At 29.2% G+C, this 18,301-nt stretch overlaps 1 protein-coding gene across 1 annotated transcript in view; it reads left to right on the top strand.

Moving 5' to 3' along the window:
* Positions 1-18,301, top strand: part of LOC129958364 (potassium voltage-gated channel protein eag-like) — a 121,429-nt gene that overhangs the window by 78,830 nt on the left and 24,298 nt on the right. The window contains exons 5-7 of the mRNA XM_056070798.1: positions 2,074-2,469; positions 5,617-6,049; positions 16,265-16,464. Of these exons, the coding sequence (XP_055926773.1) occupies positions 2,074-2,469; positions 5,617-6,049; positions 16,265-16,464 (1,029 nt within the window). The remainder of the gene's footprint in view (positions 1-2,073; positions 2,470-5,616; positions 6,050-16,264; positions 16,465-18,301) is intronic.

Raw genomic sequence — 18,301 nt, 5'->3', positions numbered from 1 at the left:
TTGACATCATCATTTTCACTAAAATGAAACTATTTTGCGAATTATTAATATTTTCTGTTTTTATATTTATGCAGGAATAGAAATAATCATTTCAACATATATGAATCAATATTTGGATTTTAAAAAATGTAAGGAGTAACTGCATAATGAAAAGATTTCAAAAATACATGTGCTTTAGCAATAGGAAATATTTATGACTAATCATAAAAATGTTATGGAATACATTCTGTATGAGCTTTGAAAACTAAGCAAAAATTGTTGGCTTTCCCAAAGTAAATTGGTAGTGTAATTTTCTTCCTCTATATTTTTTATGTTTATTTGTGTACTTTGCTTACTCTGCATTTAAATATACTCTGCATTTATTTTTATATTATGTTTTCTCAGTCTAATTATATTTTTCCTTCTGCGTTTATTATTTTTACAAATATGTGAATTTGTAAATATAGAGAAAGAGAGAATAATAATAAAGAAACAACGCTGACTTAACACTGACAACATTGATTAATTTTCACTGACTGGAAAAATATAACTTGTTAGAAATAATTAACTTTGCAATGTGGTTTAATCTTTATGTATAAGCATTATTTATACTTCATCCTTATATAATAGGTAACATGCTGTGACAGAATAACTTTGACATATAATATTAGCTCATCTTAAAAATCTCTTAATGGTCGTAAAATTCTCACTGAGTGAATGACAGTGATTAGAAAATTAAATCCCTTGAAGTTCGCAACATTTCTTAAGGGGTGACACGGTACCTCAATTTTTTTTAAATTTTAAAGTTTAAAATTATATTTTTATTTTATTTTATGTAAAACAGTATTCCATAACTCTCCCCTAAATTTTTTTGAAATAATTTATAATTTATTATTTTTTATAAAATTTTGAGCTTTTTTTTAAAACCCTAAGGCTTATTTAAGTATGAAGATTTTTCTCCAATTTTTACCAGGTACCTATTAATATACTATATAAAACTTAGTATGGATTTCCTCCTGCCAACCGTATTTAAATTTATTTTCTTTTATTGTAAAAAACACGAAAAATTCTGAAAATTGCAGAAATTCTGACTTTGGACCTTTTTAATAAAATTATTACATACCTTAAAGCTAATTTCATACTAAATTTTATAAAACATATATTTCTGAACATTTACAAAAACTTTCACACTCCTACCTCCATTTTTAAGAAAGCCTTAGGCTTTCGAAATGTAGCATATAAGCAAAAACACAACATGGAGAAAAATGCATTTAAAGTTTCGATTAATCTAAATCATAATATAAAATTTATCCAATTTACCTGTAACTTTTAAAAAATGTAATTCAAGTTATTCAAAATTATTTAAAGTTAAAAAATGCAAAAATTTATTGTAACAAAATAGGATTTTTTTTATATTGAAAATCTAAAGAAAAACTAACGGAAGAGCAAAATTACACAAATCTATATCAAAACACCCTTAAAAAATTAATAAGTATATCAAAATTGATTAAATGTATATTTCTGCTACTCTGCTTGATTGATGCAGTCGTAATTTGTGAGCATTTACTCCAAATGACACTATGGAGAGTCTCGTTGGAATTTTGTATCATGCACCGATTACATCGCTCTAATAGCTCATTTGATGCAAAACTTTGGTAAATTGGTAATATTTTTGCCGAATGAGCTTCTTTTGAAGATGTTTGAATCTGAAAAGTGGGCGTGGCAACATTGTTTACTCTCCTGTCATGCATCAAAAATTCTTCAATAACTTAATAAAAAATAAAGCTACAGCTCTAAAATTTTGCAGGCACATTTAGAAAGACTCGATTTATCATATGAGCCAATAAAAATATTCGACTTTTTTTTTAATCGTTTTTCTAGTACTGTGTCGCTTTAAGAAGACATTCATCCGCTGATTCTGTATGTGGCCGTACACCTTACAGGATAAGTTGGGTCGGGTTTTCTTCATTCGATGCTATCAAATCACAGTTTCTTTGTAATACTGCAATGGCATTATTGCGATTAGCACTGTGAATTCTTTGAGATTTCGTTTTTTGACAAGTAAACACACATAAAAAATGTTTTACTTTCCAGATGATCAGTTTGAACTCCGAGGTCCTCCCCCAGTATCGACAAGAAGCTCCGAAAACGCCACCTCATATTTTGCTTCACTATTGCGCATTCAAAGCCATCTGGGATTGGGTGATATTGTGCTTGACATTCTACACCGCCATCATGGTACCGTACAATGTGGCCTTCAAGAACAAGACGTCCGAAGATGTATCACTTCTTGTCCTAGATAGCATAGTCGATGTCATCTTTTTCATCGACATTGTACTCAATTTTCACACAACATTCGTTGGACCAGGGGGCGAGGTCGTCTCGGATCCAAAAATCATTCGCATGAATTATCTCAAGAGCTGGTTCATCATCGATTTACTCTCTTGTTTACCATACGATGTTTTCAATGCATTTGATCACGAAGAAGATGTAAGTTTTAAGGAGAATATCCTATTTAACTTTCATTAGAAAGTGCATGATTTTTTTAATGTCTTTTAACCTTGTGGGCAACCAATGTTAAAAATATTTATCTAGAGAATTTATTTAACTTCCCGCATTGACTAAAAGAATTAAAAATTTATAAATTTTTTTGCTTTATCTATCTTTTAAAAAATTTTAAGTTTTTAAAGTATGGAAAATTTTGAAAACAGGTTTCAGAGTAATAAAGTTTAAAATGAATTTTGTAGTTAGGATTAGTGTAACTATTTGAAGTATGAAACTTTAATTTTGTTTCTTATTGGTTGATACATAAATATTTTCTGATTCATATTTTGAAAAGAAGAGATTGTCTTTCATTTGTGTTTAGCAATAGTATAAATTTACTAATTAAGCAAATTTTTTGAAGATATGATTCAACACTAAAAGAAAAAATAGTTAATTTATGATATTCTATTTTATATCAATTTAAACTGTGTTTAATCATATAAAAAAGTGGATTCTTCAAAGCCCCAATTCCTTGTTTTAATGTCGATGAGTATTATACGGCAACAAATCGATTCCGTAGATTTAAATTGTTTATTTTTGGAACACCACTGATCTTTTTTTTATTCTGTTATTTAATGTTTTGTAAGCTAGGAGAATTTTCTTATAAATCCTTCAGGTTTTACTTATCTTATTCTTAATTTTAACTGATAAATTTTATTATTTCTTTTAGTTAATGGTTTCGTTTCATTATATTTCAAAACCTAACAAATCTTCTTTAAAATAACAAAACAAGATCAGAGTCTCTTGTTGTTGTTGTTTCTTATGGCACTTGCCATGGACAAGCCCACTGTTACGAAGACAGCGATTTTAAGCCGGTGGGGGAGCGTCTCTTGTTTTTTTAGTAGTGCCAATTTTGGCCAAGAGTGCGACTTTGCCACTCACGCATCACTCATTCGCTTGCGCAACCCCTTTTTACAGGAGGGCACATTCACGCATCTCACAGATAGAACAACGGAAGAACAACCCTGCCCAAACCGGGACTCGAACCCAAGACGCCCGGGAAGGGGAGGAAGACGCGCTACCCCTATGCTAGGACGCCGGCAGATCAGAGTCTAACTTATGTCGGATAATCTCCTTCAATATTTTCTAGTTCGGAAAAAAAGAAGTTCAACCAGTGAAGGTTTTTAAGCTTAACACTATCACTCTATAAATGTTTTATCATAGAATTTTCTCTTTAAAACATTGCAATTATTTGTTAATATTCATGATTATTGAAAAACAATAAATTTTGCTTTTATGTCGAAAAATAATTCTGTATCTAAATTTTTCAATAGCACAAGAAAAATATTTCAGCAATATAGAAAATTTTTTATCTTCGAAGATAAAAATTAACTAAAATGTATTTTATTCATTTGCATGTTTTATGACAGTTTCATTGGCAATGATTCCTAGTATGATCTATTTCAACAGTCAGACACAACTACAAAAACTAAGCCTTGCCGTTCTTTCAAATTTTTCATTGATTTTTATCTCTGTATTTACGTTAGTTATGAGAATTCAATTTTGAAAATCAACAATATTATGTTCTTCAAATTTTGGATCTATAAAATTGTACTCTGGCACGCATTTTCTCCTTTCAGAACTAGGTCTTCCCTCTAAGTATGTGTTTGAACTTATGTCAAATGGTCTTAAGAGTCTTAATTAATCTAAGTTATTTAAATTCGTGATGTAATCTTTCCTGGAAGAATAACGTGATTTTTGAAATAACTGAGAATGCACCTTGAAAGGCTTTAAGTTAATTAGCTACCCAAATTATTTAGTACAAGTGAAAATAATTGTTTATCAACAGATCTTCCTAACAACCATTAACAACTTTCTTCAGTATTTTACAAATTTGTTGATTCAATGAAAATATTAATATAATCCTAGGATTCTTCGTTAACATTTTAAATATAGATACTATCAAGAATTGTTTTATTTTTTGCTCCTTAGCGTATATTTAACAATTTTATACGGAATAGTTTATTAATGTTCATGATCAATCTATCCAATAGTTATAATTCTTCATGATAAATTGTTGTTCAATTTGTTTCCAACTAAATTTTTATTAACTGTATATTCTATAGTATATATTTAAGGTATTTATTTATGTTTATAGTATGTAGTCATCTATATTTTATTATCTATAATTGAATTCTGGTACATTTTATTTTTAATAAATCGTTTGAAAGATTTTAAAAAGGAAACTTTCTAATGGATTGTCATATACTAATCGCACAATTTCGAGAATATTTGTAAAAGTGAAATGCAAGTTTTCTCGATTATCTTCCAAATTAGCATAAAACAGCAATAATTTATACAGCTTTTCTCTAGAACAAAATTTCTCCTTGCATTCGCGGAAGTGATGAATGCTTAGAAATATTATCTGAATTTCTCGTTTTGCATTCACTTAGGAAATGAAAATTTGGATTGTAGGGTGTTTACATCAGGAGTAAAAGATTCTCAACCAAAATTTCCCTGTTGCTGCATTTTAATGATTCCAAATTGCATTTAAGATCAACTAAATATTTGCCTACTTTCTGAATATTCAGCGATGCTTTGTTGTTGAAGAAAATAGCATGTACGTATTCAAAGAATGCCTTGAAAGTTACAAAATCTACGGAACAAATAGAAAAACATTTACATTCCAAAAATCTGCAAAATTCTGCTAAATTTCGAAGCGGGAACACTTAAATTATTCTCAGTGAAAATATGAAACTTTTCTTAACAGATTTAATAATGTCAAGAAAGAAAAATCTGCTAGTTTAATTTAATTTAATTATAATCCTCTCCTAAAATGAATACGAAATCATTCACCTTTTTTTAAACTAAATCGAATTTTTTAATGGGTCGCAATCTTACAAACGGTGAGCATAAGTTAGATCCAAATCTAAAATTTTGTCCAATTTCCTCCCCAAATATCTATCTTCATTAATATTTTTTCAATCCCATCTCTTACAAAAAAAAAAAAAAAAAAAAAAAAAAAACTTTTAAATCGCAAAAACCGAAAGTAGTATTAAGAAATGGCGTTTTTCTCACAAAAGGCGAGGAAAACAAAGGTCCTTTTGATTGTTGGTACCAAGGCTCACTAAAATGCACGTTGTGTCCCGGTAGCAAGGTATTGGAAGCCTGTTCAGCGCCTTGAAGGTGGTCCGGTTACTGCGGTTGGGTCGCGTCGTCCGAAAGCTCGACCGCTACTTGGAATATGGTGCTGCAATGCTCATCCTTCTTCTGTGCTTCTACATGTTGGTTGCCCACTGGTTAGCCTGTATCTTCTACAGCATTGGACGCAGCGACGCTGAAAATGGTGTCTCCTACAGCTGGCTTTGGAAGCTGGGCAATGTTACGCAACAACAGTTTAACTTCAGCAGAATCTTAAACAAAGATGTTGTTAAATATGAATTGATTGGAGGTCCGCCAAGAGGAACTATGTACATAACTGCTCTTTACTTTACAATGACTTGTATGACTTCTGTTGGCTTCGGAAACGTCGCAGCAGAGACAGACAATGAGAAGGTCTTCACGATTTGCATGATGATCATTGGAGGTAAGTTCTGATTTGATACCTAAAGAAAAATTTTATTCAATCTACATTAGTTCTGATTTCTATATGTATTTTATAGTTATCTGATGTTTTATTTTACTTAAATGTAATTTGATACTTTCATTGAATAATAGAGAAAATTATTCTTTGAAAGATGGCATTGTAATTAAGAATAAACACCAGCTCTTTTTTTTTTTTCAATGCTTTACTGTTTTAAAAAAATTAGAGTGACCAGAATGAGTATTCTTAATTTCAAAATATTTGTAAAGGATATATATCTCTTCTTTGAATTATTCTTAAAAAGGTTAAATATTATAAATGCGGAGGAATTCTTATAATGAATGTTTATACTATGAATATTAAATGTGTAATATTTATTTTTTATGAAATAAGATATTACTGAAAACAATGAAACAACAAATAGAGAATTCTGTCTTTTTCATGATAATTAGGCGCGATTGATGATGCAATGGAAGTTATTTTTCGTCAATCATAGATTCGTTCGACTGTGAAATGAAGTGTTATCCAGAAATTTCTGCTCAGTGACACTTCTGTGGGCCGATGCCATTCACGGAAAATCCGTCGCCCTGGTGGTTTGATGTTCAGAAGAAAACATGGTTCAGCTGATGTGGCGGGAAAATTTGAAAGGGGTTTCTTTCAGATGTCATTCTCATCATCTGACCATTGTTCACAATTAGAAGGTTCCTCTCAAAATAATATTAATGTTGCATTAGAATGAGATATTACATAATATAACTGCAGTGTGTTAAAAACATTTTGTAGATAGTTTCCTACTTCTTACTTACATCGATTGGGGAAGAAATTCTATTTATGCCAAAAATGTTAAAATTGAATTCATTAGATAAATTGTATTCACTGATTTTATCTCAAAATTGTCTCCATTATACTCTGCACAGTTGAAAATGGGAAGGTATTTTTCCTTTGACTTTTGAAAGAGGAGTTAATGAGTCGCTTGAAAAGCAAAATAATAAAGACTTCTCATATACATGTCACTTCAGTTAAGTTTAGAAAGAGTTACTGGAACATTCTTGCTCTTGTGCTGTTGAGCGGTATCTTATGTAGAAAAAAATATAGAAATGCGTTCTTTGAAAACACACTTTTAAAACATGTTAAAAATGCGTTAAAACACTTGTAAAACTCTTTGCTTAGTGTTATAAAACATTTTAGCTATTTTATGAACTATTATATTATTAAAACGCTTTATCCATTTTTTTTAGTTATGTTAAAAGTATTTAGCGACTCTTGCAGCAGAAATTAAGATGGCGTATTAATATACTTTAGCTTCAATAAAAATAGAGAGGCAAGAATCTTCATGGATTTTTGTTATCCAGCAGTTCTGACTTCCAATGCAATCAAAGTATTGTCATAAAATGAGTACAACAATCAGCGAATCAGAAAGTAAAACACTGCAGTGGAAATAAAGCAATTTGTGATTTAAATATTAGAAAGTGATAAAGTTTCGTGATATGATTGCTCATAAAAGAAGGCACGAGAATAAGGAAACTGAAAAAATGAATAGCAGAAAGAAAACAAGAATACAAGCAGGCAGAATATATAATGTGTGTTGATATTGTTGCTGTAGTTACTCAAATAAGCATAATGTACAAATATCCCGAAAAATAAACTATAATCTTTAGTTAGGATTTGACACGAGGTTAATACATACATACATGTATAATAATAATTTATGAGTCTTATTTTTATTGTTGTCAAATGATATGATTTCAACATAAACCAAATGTTTAAGTAAAATGTGTAAATAGAAAGTAGATTAAAATATCTGTGTTTTACGATTTAATTTATTATAATCCACTTATTTCTCTAATAAAATATTACTGCTTACGATTTGACGACAAACAGTATGTATAGATAATATGGTAGGCTATTATCAACAGTTAAAGAATTTATACAAAAATGTACAAAATTTGTTGAATAAGCTCATTTCAAGATTATTTAGAAATCATATAAACTATTATAAACAAAAATTCGGTTATGAATGTATTTTTCTTCAGCCAATTATTTCAAGACAAACGCTATTTATTCCAAATGTTTCTTCAAATGATAAATGTGTCTTGTTAAGTAATTAATGAAAACATTTTGATGAAATATTCATATCTACCACAGTAAAAAAAACTATTTAAGCTGTGCAAAAAAAAAAATCCTTATTTTTTCGATTATTAAAGCTCGCATAGTTCTGAGAAAAAGAGTTCTTAAATGGGAGAGATCCTCCCCATACACCCATTTTAAAGATTAAGACAGGCGATGACGAATTTAAGATCTTATTTCTTGTTTTTGGATAAATTAATTCCAGAATATTAAATTCATAAATTCGCATTTGACAGTGAAGCATTTTTATTTAAAAAATCCTTTTAGCCAATTTTATATAAAACGCCAATACAAAAACCAAGATATAAAATCTAATGATTTTTCAAAAAAGAAATACCTTGAGTTTTCTTTTTTTATCTGACGATCATCGAAGATCTGCTTAGAAAAGTAATAAGGTTATCTAGTGGACAAGAAGTCAACAATTCCCGCTTCTGTCTAGAGAGTTTTAACCTTCTCAGGTACATATTTCTATTTCTCCGATGTAACAAATTCTGAAAAAAAGTTATTCCTTGAAGAAAATTTAACATTGTGCAGTGCTTAAAACAGGTTCGAATGTTCCAGGTACACTTGGTCACTCTTTTCTGGTAGGACGAAAGCGGGAATAAATTGCAGCTCAGAAAATTTAATATATCCCTTGTTTCAGAAACTATTGCATTCAGCATAACAAACTTAAATGAGGATCCAACGTTACCATCGTCATTCTGTCTATATTTGGACTGAACTTTTTCAAAGAATGAGTTATATATAATATATACACACACAAGGAAAAGAAATGTTGCGAATTGTAAAAAATGAAAGCAATTCCTCTTCAAATCTAACATTTCTATGGACGTATGACTAGAAAACATCAATTTGCGGGAAATAATGGAGTCTCTCGCTTTTCTTGCTAAATATGTGAGGGAATTTTTCCACTATGTATACATTAATCGTAAATATGTATTAAAAGGTAGTCTGATACATCTGCTCCTCAATGATCAACAAACGAAAGGATATCGGAGACAGTAAATTTCTGAAACACAATAAGGAACGCAAGAAATCTTCTTAGTAGCTTACTTTACAGTCAAAAAGTTGTTTCGTATAGGAAGTATTAGCTTTGATGCAAAATAAAGTATTCTGCATTTGTATATGGAGACAAATTTCAATTTACCATTTTTTGTTGTATTTTTATATTTGTTTATTAAACAAATTTTTCCCCGATAATTTCAAAAAGAATATTCAAATATTGTAATAGATTATCAATTTAAAAAAATATTTATAAAAAGACAATTAATTTTATCTTTGTTTCTGTATCCTAATATCTTTTATTCGTAATCTACATTTCAAATAAAAAAGATTTTTTTACCAACTACAATTTTTGCTTTTTATGCTTTCATGTAATGTGTTTTTCATTATAAATTGTCAACTATTTAGGACCTTTCATAATTGTTTTTAAACTTCATATTAAAATGATTGGGATTAATTACAAAATATGTTAAGCATTTTGAGGATTGATCCAACTTAACTGTCCTGATCAGGAAAGTATGAGTGGGTTTATAATTAAATAATTATCCATTTTAAAATTATTTTATTCGTTAGTTGTGTCGTATGTAGATTTCTTGTTTACAAATGGAAAAAAAAGAATAACTTTAATTTTCAGGAAATACAGTTTATGGTTATATCTAATTTTGAAGAAGATCCAGTTCTTCATACGGAATGAAATGTCATTTGAATAATGAATGCATGCGTTACCATCGTAACTTGGCAGAAATATTGAAGGGTGGGTTGGGGAGATTAATATAATTAAAGGTAATTTTATAATTAAGGTAATAATGGTAATAAAGATATATAGTTAAAGGTAATTTTAAGTTTCTTCAACTTTCATATTTGAAACTGTTTTTTTACTATCATTTTAACACTGTGATTTATGTTTTCAAACTAAACCTTTTTACTGTTGACCTTTTAACGACACACGTCATTTTTATGGAAAAACAACTGGAGTGTTCAAGAGATTTGCGTGAAATTTAGATAATATGTATATTTTTCTGTGTGTTTTATATAATTCTTATATTTAAAAAGACTTATAATAGATTTAGTTTTAGAATACAAAAAAATGCAAAATTGTAGCTAAAAAATACTTATATTCAAAGATTTCTCAAATCGATCAGTTAAAGTAATCTTAAGTAAAATTTTTAGATTGTACAGTTTTTATTCCCATACATTATACAAATAATTATTTATTTCAGTTAAATTAGTTATTAAATATTTAAATATCTTGATATAAAAAAAGAAATTAATTACTGCGTGTTATTTTGAAGCAAAATAAGAAAAAAATTGCTTTCCCCTTCCCTTTAAAGGGTTTTGTCCTCCTCTCAGAAAATATCTGCCTCCATCTTTGATACATATTTCAATTGCAATTTTCTCTTTATATATATATATATATATATATATATATATATATATATAATAACTCGGAAACTGTTGAAACTCGGAATGATGCCCATAAAAGCTGGCTAATCCAGATAAATATTTTTAAAACTCAAAAGCTTGCCAATTTCTGACGAAAAGTAGAAACAAAACAAAAAGAAAAGGCAAATGATTAAAAACAATAAAGGCGGCCAAACGGGCAGTAATTCGTCTTCCGTAAACAGCACTCGCTTTTCTATCCTGGACGAAAAAATAAAAACGCCAAGGGAAACCGCCAAAACGATCCCAGAAATGTGCATTGCTTAGCCAGCGGAAATGCTCTACATTAATAAATCAGGAAGTTACAATGCGGAAATTCGCATTCAATTACTTCTGGCATGAAGGTGATGCTGCTGATAGAAAAAGAAAATGAAACCGCCAAATAAAGTGAGTTTATTATAAACGAAAGTTCCTAAAAAGATAGCACGAATGCACGGAGTATACGTTCCTTGTTTGATATTAAATATGGATGAGTGGTATACATTTTATTTTTAACGGAGTTGGAGAAGATTATTAATGCTTGTAAACAAAATGCAGTAGATCACTAGGCAAAGAGATACCATTCGCGCATATCTTGACAGTGGGCCATATTTTCAAGATTTTGACCTAGTGACCAAACCTTTCAGATACGCTGGTACAATTTCGCTCTTTGACTCAAGCATGATTCTGAAAAATGATTCGGATAATATATATATAATATATAATATTCGAATTTTTTTATTTTCATCAAAATAAATAGTTCCCTTTAGAAATGAAAAAAATCCAGATGAATTGGATTCAACGCAAATAATGATGGAAGCGGTCATCTTGAAAGCAAACAAAGTTTATGTGTTCATATTTCACTTGTCTAATTTTGTATTCATTAAGTAGACGTAGAACTTTTTTTTTTGCTCAGTATTATAAATGCTGCAAATGTATATACTTAGAGCGGTTGACTGCGGTCATTTTGAACGCTGAGTAAACATCGTAGTTTATGTTATGAATTCTCTTGTGATTTTCGTTATTTCTGCACTATAGATATTATTTTTAATTAAAATACTATTTCTCCTTTTTAGTATATAATCAGTATAATAAATATTGTAAAATCCAGGAATAATTTTCTCTTAAACTTTTCATACGATTTTTTTTTCTAATATGGAGGCAAAATTTTATTATATTTAATAGGTTAGCTGGTAGTTAAATTTTAAAACATAATCAATGTATTGCCATCGAAAGCGTAGGAAGTATTGAAAATTTCAGAGCGCTGCCAAATCTAGGAGTAATAAATCGATTTAAAACTTCATCTCAATTAAAAAGAGTAAGTTAAAATGTCTAAAAATGGGTTTAACAATGTTTTCTCATATAATATTTTGGTGGTTGTTTTCCCTTGAAATTCATGAAAACAATTTAAACATTCCATTTTACTCTTCTGACAAACCGCATATCTTAAACAGAAAGAAAAATCAACCGATCCTTCTTTTATCTAATTAGAAATTCGTATGTGCTATCATAAAAGAAATAATTAACATAAGAATTAGTTCCTCTTTCATTTCAGCTCTTCAAAGAATTTAAAAGAGCTGGAGAGGACAGGTTGAACGGAATACATGATTAACACCATAACAGCATCATGACAATGGGAAATGTTAGCAACGAAACTTTAAAAAAAAGTGACTCTCACATAGCTGTATTGTTATTCACGTATTGTTACAATTTAGTTTTCCGTTGCATTTCCTTCTCTTTTCCTTTTACTTCATTCACTGATCTTCCCTTTAATTTTGTTATCCGATATTCTATTATTAAAAAAATAACTTGCTTCGCTATTTGTGATTAACTTTTAAGTTTTTCAAATGATCTTTTGGGATATCTTGTGAATATCATTGACAAGTCATGTGAAATTTTCGAAACCCAAGTAATTGGAAAAATAACTTGAAATGCGATTGATAGAGTAAAAATCGATGCACAATCAAATGGGAGGCTTCTTAATTTTTTCCCCGGAGAATATTCTCTGTTTATTGCTCATTAGTAGACTTCCGTAATTTAAAAGTAATGAGAAATTAATTTATTTTTCTGGCATCTGCATGTAAAGAAAAGGAAAGCGCAAGATCGTCTATAAAAGGTGCCAGTGACTTCATCAAAATCGAAAAAAAGGTTAAATAAATAGAGATCGTCAAATGTAGTGAAAATTTGCTAAATATTTGATCACAATTCAAATTATGAAATATCTATCAATTTTCAAGTTAGAAAAACAAGAGTTGGTATTGATTAAACAACTCAAATCAATCACCCAATTTTTTCAGGTCATGTCATATCGACGATATTACTGCATGAATTGTATAGACATCAACTTTCTATATGTGGTACTTAATAAAAACTAATACTGCAGAGATTTGTTTGCTGAGTATACACAATGAATTTTATTATTAGGTGAGACAGTCTTTTTTAAAATTATTTCCTTATTATGAGTTGCCGAACGTATTTCAAATGTTAGATCAAAATTTCTTGGATGTTGCTGACACAGAAGTTGCTGCTAGTGAATAGCAAGAATAAACTAGCAATAAACATTTCAGAAAGATATTTTTTGTATCAGAAATGATTCCGTCTCTCAAATCATTGATATGAATCAACAAAAGGTAAATACGCCTAATGTATATTTGTCTATAGATATGCCAATTAAATTGAAGATCATCAAGATCAAGAAGAAGTGGTGAGTTTATTATAAAATGCACTTAAATAAACGAATCTTCTCCAATTTAGAGCGGTTTCCACTTACCAAGTACTCTAATATTCCTGCCGCTAATCAGGACAGAAATTTTTGGATATTGAATTTCACAAGTACTGAAAGCGAAAAACTTCATCTAAAAGTTATACCGCAAAGAGAACATTGTTGTGTGCATTGGCATAGAGTTGCAATCTTGGTACGGACATCACAAAATAAGAGACTGAATTCATTAGAACATTCTACTTGCATTTGTCCGTGGTAAATGTTGAATTTGGTATGATAAAGCAACCCTACATTCCTTTTATGTTGAAGTCATAAGATTGAAGTTCTATCTCAAATGTCACTCGTGTCTATGAAAAATAGCCATCATGTAGTTTCAAAACGGGATGTAAATCTAAAAATTAAACACTATAAATTATTTCAGTCACTTCTTTAGTTTATTTATATTTCCGCTTTGTTCCTTACATAAAAAAATGGTGCCAGAAAATCACTAGGTTCAGTTTGTATGGATCACAAATATCTTAGTATTAAATTCAAATGAAAGTGTCTTTTAGAAACATACTGCTAATCAGCACAATTCTATTTTAATTATTTTCTGATGTGTAATTTTGGGACGTATTAGTTCTTAACGTCACTACCACTTGCCTCCATTGTCCCGAAGCCAAATTTTAATTAAATGAGTCGATCAACTGATAACAAAGCTCTAAAAATATTAAAATAGAATATTATCTTCGAGAATGCTCAAATAATCAAAATTTCAATCCATTAGTATATTAAGAAATGAATGAGAAATATATTGCATTATTCCATCTTTACAAACATGGAACAAATCAAGTAAAATAAAATTGTATAAAAAAATCTAAATATTTTTAATTGTATAAAATTCTAAATTGTATAAAATCATCTAAATATTTTTTAAATAAATGTTTTTAAATCGAAATATCAATTTATTCAGCCAGTAATCTAGCTCTAGCTGTCTTGAATCAAAATGAAATAGTTTTAAAGATTTAAAGAGCGATGAAATCAATCGTATTGAATTTAACCAGGTAAAGATGCGATTACCTCCTACTTCCTCTAAAAACATTTACAATTAACACAAAATAACATTATAGATTTTATAACATTATGGAAACAAAATATTATTAGATGAAAACGCCTTAGTAAAATTTCGCTCTAACGCCTTATTAAAATTTCAGATAAAAATAAATGGTGGCGGAAAATGAAATGGTTTCATTAGATTCATCATCTTTACTTCATGGAAATTTATTCACATTTCATTCATATGCATGCAAGTTAAAAAAATGTTTATTTCAGCAGTTTATGAGAAAATGTAATTCTCTAGGAGTATTCATCGACTGTTTTTTCAAATATGCTCTTTGTCCGAGGCTTAACTAATTTTCTAAGATGAAATAAATAAATAACGTAGTGCATCTGAAGAATCTGACTATTAAATAACCATTCGTTTTCGATATCGATTAATAATGAAAATGATAAAAAAAACATATGCATTTAAAAGATGAATAAATTATTGTAGTTCATTTTAAGCAAATGAATCCCTTATTATCCGCAAAAAAAAAGGATTCTGGAGTAGCTGAAGATTATTTGTGAAATGAAACAATAAGAATAAACATCTATTAAATGCAGCTGCTACTCATCCTCCTGAAACATAAAATTGAAATTTCAAAACAATATTTAATTTCTAGTTGTGTTTTTATTTAGAGTGCGTAAATATTGTGTCTAATTATACTCCGTTATAATCCGTTTGGATGAAAATATTATTGGAAAATATTAATCCGATATACGATTTATCAGTCGAAATGGAAAGTGGGGGATCTGTATTTTAAAAAAAAGTGAAAAGGAAGTTTGACTGCTGACCCAGTTCAAATTATTACTCATCTAATCGGAAATAATATATAGAATTTGATGGTAAACAATAACTAAGCACTGATTAACAAGCATACTCAATAAATGCATGATTCAGTACAAATCTTCTTTGCTAGCGTACTATTTCCCTGCGATTTGAATTAAAATAAAACCGGATCTTTTTGCATAGCAGCTCTTTAACTCTGTTCACCAGTTAACATAAATGTTTATATATTCCTTAATGTTGATATCTTGAATGAAACAAATTTCAACTCCTGTAACTGTATTTTTCGTATTGACTTCTATTCGTCGTTTGTAATAACTAGATGAAACCTGATATACATATGTTCGCCATTTTTTTTCTGCATTTATCTTCCTAACACACAGCACTTCTTTTAAAAACAGAAAAATAGCTATGCAATTTTCCATACAATATATATATAATATTGCTATCATTCGTCCCTTTCAATGAAGAGAAAACCATTATACATTTTCATAATGAATGTATCATAACACCATTTTAATGTTATGTTGTAAATAATTTCTAATATATTTATTGCTTTGTGACGCAACATGCGTTTTTGTGTAATAGTTGCTGAACTAGTTTATATTTTTTTATAAACTTTACAAGTTCAGATTTTTTTTTCATTGCATAGGGTTTGGTATAAGAAAACACAATCTTTGCTAATTTTGTGTAATGCATATAACAGCTTAAAATGGCCAATTACTTGATGAGGCAATATTCTTTTTCCCACAGCATTTTTTATTAAGCACACTTTGATTGCACAAGTTGTATTCTTGCGAATGGAAATAAAATAATCTTGAAATGGGGCCACGAGACAATCATTGCTATCGTAAAATGCAGAAACGGCGAATGCACTTTATACAGTCGTTTTTACAAGAGCAAATGACAAAGTTTGACATTTCTTACGTACGTCCTTATTTAAAAATCAACCTCGTTGTAATCATAAGAAATTTATTATTTTTGTCAAATTTATTTTCAATTACCAAATGTGTTACGCTTCTAAATGCATTATTTATATTTGTCCTTTATACTATGCCACTATATGCTTTTTCTTTCTTGACAGCACTTTTATACGCAACTATATTTGGCCATGTGACAACCATAATTCAGCAGATGACCTCAGCAACTGCCAGATATCACGAAATGCTGAATAACGTCCGAGAATTCATGAAACTTCACGAAGTGCCAAAGGCTCTGAGCGAACGGGTTATGGACTATGTGGTATCTACATGGGCCATGACTAAAGGAATAGATACTAATAAAGTAATCTCACATTTATATCTGTGTTATGTCAAATGCATGACTTTATTGAGGCTTATTTATAAAACATGTTTATAATTCAAAAGGCTTACCTAGCATGATCTTCAAAAACAAAGTGCCAACTTTTAAGTACAATAATTTTTATGTAGTGCCTCTTGTTTTGCATACCTTGATTAGATATATGAATACCGATATTTAAATAAAATGTTCTTTAAGTAAGGACGTTTCCAGATGCAATTTTCTGAAATAAAATTATTGCTTGGTTCACTGCAATATGTAAATTTAACAGAGCTGATTGAATTTTTTTACTAATAATGCCAATACTAAATATGTACTATCTTAAACTTATGGCGTAAAAGTGTGAATTGCTAGTCAAAAGGTTAATCTGCTTACTATATTAGCACAAGTGTAACTTTATCTTAAAACGGTTGTAAATTCGAATGCCCAGTTCTATGTAAATAATTTTAATTTATTTTGATCTTATGCCTGATAAATTGGGCATATACTTATTCTTTGTTTTCAGACAACATCAAAAATGTTATACTGTTTGCCTGACTCTAGCTTTTACGAAAAACTTTCTAGAGTGCAAAATAAATGAAATGTGCCATTTATAAATTTTACGCCCAAAGGAAATTGAATGTAAAAGTAAAAATTCTATAAATTTCGATTTGATTGGTTTGGAGGTAAATTCGAAAGAAAAAGTTAAATTATCATTGCCTAATGTGAATATATATTCAATCAGCGGTTCTCGAAATCGTGGGCATGAAATCGGAAACTTTGATTAGAAGGATGAAGGAGGTGGAACGATGAAAAAATCAAATATTACAAATTGCACGCTTTTTCTTCAGACTGATTCATTCACTGAGTTATGTTATGCAATTTAAAAGTTGGGAAGACAAATTCCTCAGAAAACAAAGCTTAAAAATGACATTTTTTCAACCATTTTCCGTTTTTTAATACACACATTTTTGCTCTTAAAATAACACTAAGGTGGGGTAAAGTAATACTAGTAACAGTCAAGAATGGAGATTGTCCTGGCTAAACCAAAAAACTTGTTATTTTCTTCAGATTGTAATAGTTAATCCATAGAAATTATCCAGAATCTAACATTTTAAATAGTTGAATATAATTCATCCATTTTGATCTTTATTGAGAAATGTGAAATAAAAATTCTATGAGATTGAAGAAAACATTCCTTTTTAAAATGCCGAATTAGAAATAAATATTAAGTTTAAATGCAAAAAAAGAACTATAAAGAAATAAATAAGGAAATGATGAATCCGGCCTGAAGACTTTTTTCAAGGGTCACCCTCAGGCAGGGAATCAAACCAGGGATTAATTACAATGTATCTTTTATTAGTTGTTCAGGAAATATTTTTTAATTGAATTTCATAATGATTGCTTTTTAAAATGCTTTATTTTATAAAGTAAATATTACAAAATTATTTAGGTAACAACTTATATGCAACAAGCAATAGTTATATTAAAACAAGAGTGAAGCAAATTTCATGCGTATAAACAGTATAAAATGAAAAAAAATAAATATGAAAAAGTAGCAATTAATATTTCGAATGTTTTCTTTGGGTTTCACCTTTCAACAGTAGTAAGTCTTCTGGGCAGGTCTAGGCATCTTCTACGAATTTTTTTTTTTTTTTTTGCCTCCTTTTATTACTGTTCTTCATAATAATTCTTTTCATATCTTATTTATTCCAAAGGATTCTTTGGTGTATTTTATTATCAAGATACATTCATAAACTTTTAATGTGATTAAGATCTAGAGCAGGGGTGGGCAGACTTTGCCAGGGGACGGACTGCTTTTAACTTTTTCCAAGGTATTGCG

This window comes from Argiope bruennichi, chromosome X1, assembly GCF_947563725.1.
Source record: "Argiope bruennichi chromosome X1, qqArgBrue1.1, whole genome shotgun sequence".
Classification (NCBI taxonomy): domain Eukaryota; kingdom Metazoa; phylum Arthropoda; class Arachnida; order Araneae; family Araneidae; genus Argiope; species Argiope bruennichi.
Note: the sequence above shows the minus strand (reverse complement) of the source record. Positions and strands in the feature narration are given on the sequence as shown.